Source organism: Humulus lupulus, chromosome 6 (genome assembly GCF_963169125.1).
Source record: "Humulus lupulus chromosome 6, drHumLupu1.1, whole genome shotgun sequence".
Taxonomy (NCBI): Eukaryota; Viridiplantae; Streptophyta; class Magnoliopsida; order Rosales; family Cannabaceae; genus Humulus; species Humulus lupulus.
This window is the reverse complement of record NC_084798.1, coordinates 44892027-44896926: the sequence shown is the minus strand read 5'-3', so window position 1 is coordinate 44896926 and position 4900 is coordinate 44892027. Positions and strand designations below refer to the sequence as shown.

At 30.8% G+C, this 4900-nt stretch overlaps 1 protein-coding gene across 1 annotated transcript; it reads right to left on the bottom strand.

The window, feature by feature from the left end:
• Positions 1-2500: 2500 nt before the first annotated feature.
• LOC133785036 (regulator of nonsense transcripts UPF2-like) lies at positions 2501-4123 on the bottom strand. The gene is made up of 3 exons (XM_062224295.1): positions 4049-4123; positions 3817-3909; positions 2501-2824 (listed from the first exon to the last, which is right to left on the bottom strand). Exons 1-3 carry the CDS (start codon positions 4121-4123, stop codon positions 2501-2503), a joined length of 492 nt encoding a protein of 163 aa, XP_062080279.1.
• Positions 4124-4900: the final 777 nt, after the last annotated feature.

The following is a 4900-nucleotide window of genomic DNA, read 5'->3' as shown; positions in this document are numbered from 1 at the left end:
TATTATTACCATAACTTGTAAAAAAAATTATATTTATCATAATAAAAATCCATATACATACAACATTTATTCAAATAATTGAAATGTAAATAATACATCAAATCCCCAAGAGACTAAATAATTCTCAATAAAAATTCATTATTCTCAATGTATATAATACATCAAATCTCACTATACATAATTCTTACAAGTAAGAAAGAAAATAATACCCAACAACTTGAAGAAGAATTTCTTATTGCCTTAGTTCACTTATATAATTGTCTTGGTTCTCTTAAATATCCAAGTAAAGTTTTAGCCTACAATACAGAATAAACACTATTAAAGTCAAGCCAAAACTAAAATAAATAGATAACTTGAGGTTGCAGAAGAAATAAAAAATGATGACTGTAGTTTTCAATCACAAAAATGATTTTGGAATAAACACCAAAATTGGCAATCTAGCTAGCCAGAATTAATAATTAACATAAAATGAAAAGGATCCAAGCAATAAGAGTTATGCTCAATGCAAAGCACATATAGGAGTTACTTGTAACTTTAACTTGCAATATGATAATAAAATACATACCAGAGTAGCTAGGATGCCGAGAGAGAGACGAACCCAACATAACAAACCCGAAAAATTTCCCCTTTCATACAAAAAAATAGAATAGAATTAATACAACAAAAAACATATATTTATTTATATATATATATATACAACCATATATATAACCAAATTCATAGAGAGAGAAAACTGGAAGAGTGAGCCAACTAGCCTAATAGGATTTCTATGTTGAAGTTTGGATATCAATATCATCTCATTCTTACATTCTTCATCGCCTTGTGATGAGCTGCAAGACAATCTTTCTACTGCTACTTCTCATGTAATTGTCTATGCAAATTTCCAAAACATTATTTATTAACTAATAAGTTCACTCACATCTATCTCATTTTAATGCATATATTGGATTTTATTTTCTCTTGAAAACCAAATGACCTTATAAACAGGACTAAATATCCTCAAAGTCGTATTTTAATGCATATTAGTATATAAAACACTCAAAGTCTCCTTACTCTATACATAAATAAGAATATAACTCTCAAAAACACCAATAATGTCTAAAAGGAAAAAATCAAAATCCAATTTCTTTTAACAAAAAGTCTCCAAAACTTTGAAAGTTTTGAACTAGAGCAAATTATGATCTAACAAAGCAGTACAACCAAATAATTGAGCATCAAACAGAAAGATATTCCATAAAATATATTTGATTATAGCCAAAGCCCAAACTTACAAAGTTAATCAATCTCCTTATGAAAACAATAATAAAGAATCATTCTTCAAAGTGATGAATTCCTGCACAAGCACAAAACAAATTATCATTTTGAACCAAAACTGTTAAAAGCAATATTCAAGGCAATTTTCCATAAGAGTAAACCAAAATATCATACATCAAGCATCAAACAAATTGAAATCAAACTTTACAAATAAAAAAAATAAAATTAATAACTTATATCCATAATTTAGTTAAACTTTGAGCACTATATGAAGCTATAAATACAATTGATGAAAACAAACACAAAACATAGTAAGACTATAATTTATTCACAAAAAAATAAAAAATAAACAAAACATCCTCATTGGTAAAAAAACACAGAACAATTATTATAAGCACAAACATCATAAAAGATTATGCTGTCAAAATCAAGAGAAAGTGTCTAAAGTATCTAATGACATCTTCTAAATACAAATTTTATACTTTAAATATTATATCTTATAAATACAAATAACCTAACACTATTTATATATATATATATATAAACAAAGATAAAAGGAAAACAAGGCCAACTAAAAACAAGACCATCTGGTGCGATTTTACCTTCAAACAAATATAACAGAAATAAATATATACAGCAACTAGGACATTACCTTCAAACAAACTAAAAACAAGACCAGCTGGTGCGATTTTAAACTTGCATAGTTCTCCAATAAACCTAATGTTCCTAATCTTTGTTTCAATGTTCATTTGATCCTGCAACAAAATATAATTCAATTGAAAATCTTGATTGCTCGTCAAAATGATAATAAAAAAATAATTTAGAATATTATCCACTTCAAGTTTTAGCATCATACAAATATATTTTAAAACGTACCTTTTTATTAATTAAGAAATGAAACTCCTCTTCTAACATTTGTCGGAGCATGGAAGAAACATCTTTCATGCATGTTGATAATGTGGCAACCATGCGTGGATAGTATGGTAGCAGTTCCAATGAAGTCCTTGGAACATTAAACAATGCCCTCACAAGCTTTTTTCGACTTGCTTTTGAATTCAAGTAACAAATCTACCTGTATGTATATTACAACAATTAGTAACATCTTCAAGGTAGAAGTTCACATATCAAAGCAAAAAAAAAATTCTTTTTTCAAAAAAATTCTCTCTTCTCTTTTTTTTTTTTTCAAATACAGATTAAAAAAAACCAACAACAAAGAAGATTAAAGACATATGATTGTAGTCGAATTTCATAGTAACAAAGAACAGGGACTCAGGAGTATATTTACTGTCAATTGATCTATAAGATCACTGCACACACAACCTGGAAGCCTCTGCAATAAGGCATCTAAATTTGTCCCTTCGATACTTTTTAATTTCTCTTTTTCAGTGTCTCCTTTCTTATCCGCATTTTTTTCTTTCCCTTTCTCTTTTTCAGGGTCTTTACTCTTCTCCTTATCCTTTTCTTTCCCTTTATCTGCACTTTTGCCATCCTGTGAAGCACCCGAATCTGTAAAAATCTCTCCAGTGTCTTGGGCAGTTTGTTGAACTTGGTCTGATTCAGGTGCCAGTTCCTTCAAAAGAATTAAAAGAAAAGGAATCTTCTCATAAGCTGTGATCCAAAATGCAACAGAATCCCAGGAACATATGCTTGCAAACAAAGTAAAACTCCATATTTGAGAAAGAAAAAAAAGCACGGCTTCATACTATATATCTTACATTAAATACAGTACATGGTTCACAAGCATGTAACATCACAATAATAAAATTGAATACTCTCAAAGGGGGTTCATTTAGCCAGGAAAAAAAAAAGCACGGGAGGTTCATTAGATACATAATGTAAATTTAGGAAACAGACATAATGGCTGAATATGAAAGAGTGAATCATGAAACACGTTAGATAACAAAATAGAACATATCCTAAATATAAAATAGCACAAATTATTCCAGTTAAGCCTTGTGGTACATGAGTGCCAAAGAACATGTCAAAGATTCTACACAGGGAGAGAAGAATATTACAAGGCAAAGAAAGGCATTTGACAAGAAGTTTACAAAAATCCCACACATGAGAAAATAAGTAAATATATGTAAATTATTTAGAAGTATACTTTAGGGTCCTAAAAACCCAAATCCATCACTACTTGCGCAGGCTAAACAAATACTATTTGTCATGCAATCAAGCTGAGTGATGCGATTATGTCCAGATTCATGCAACCCAGCAAAAATGTAGTCCAGAAAATAGAAAAACCATATAATAATGTATTTATTTATTGATAGCAAAGGAGAAAATCTAATAGCAAATGTAGTCCAGAAAATAGAAACACCATATAATAATGTATTTATTTATTGACTTGTTTTTATCAAAGAGAATCAGTCAGTACAATAGAGAGCACAATGAAATCTGATAGATCAATATTCACCAAAACAAAACAATGAATTAAAAAAAAAAACAGAATAGCAATTATAAAATATAAATAGTCTCCATACTTGAGAGAGTGAGACCCGAGTGAGAGAGGGAGGGCAGTGAGATTGAGAGATGGAGGGCAGTGATTGAGAGTCTCCATACCTGAGTGACGACGGAATGGACTGAGAAAATGCCCAGCCCCTGCGCCATCGAGCCTAGACCCGGGACTCCCCCACCCGCCGTCATGCCCAGCCACTGTGAACTAATTATATATATAATAAACGTGAGTTTGGGCCAATTATCAAGGATATAAATATATATATATATAACAGGGCATTTAAAAAAGTGTACGAGATCAAGAAACAAGAAGGAAATAGCATGTGTGCAACCTTACCATGAAGAGAATGGCAGCACCACCCACGCCTGAGAACTTCACCAGCTCAGGAGGCTTCGCCGTCGCCTTCGCCATCGTCGTCGCCAGTAGGAGCCTTCATCGTCCACGGTGGAGGCCAGAAAAATCCTCCAAACTCACAGCGGCAACGGAACTTTGAGGAGCCAGTCACGACGGAGGCCGACAAGTGGGGAGGCGAGCTTCACGGGTTGGCGGTTTCGGGGGCCAAGGAAGCACGTGGTGGGGTGCGTGTCATTGGGTGGTGGCTGGAGATGGCTCATCTGGTCTGGGCAACTGAAATGCTAGAGAAGAAAAGAAAGAGTATCGGGTTGGGAAGAAGAAAGAGGAGAGAGAAGGGGATTCTAGGGATTCATTTAGGATAGTGATACAATTTTAGGGATTTAGTATTTTTAACTCCATTTTCTTATTTAATTAAATAAAATCCGATATTTAATATATTATTTCATTTATTTATCAATTATTTTATTAGGTACTCTCTTTTGTTAATTTACGTAAAAAAAAATTATGTTAAACAAATATTCTATCTAAATATGCTAAAAAAAATATTTATCTAAATCATTTTTAAATCCCAAAAAACAATTAGATGGCATTTTAAACTAATTTATCACCATGAGATGATATAATTATATTTTTATTGAGATTAAAAATATTTTAATATTATTCTCATAAATAATATAATAATTGAGCGATCAATTTTTTATTTATTTTAAATCTGACAATTTAAATGTAAAATCTTCAATTCTTAATAAATTTCATTTATAAATTGAAAGAGTTCTTATTATTTATTCCTCAATAAATAATGATAATAATGATAGTTAATTTTATAAATATGTT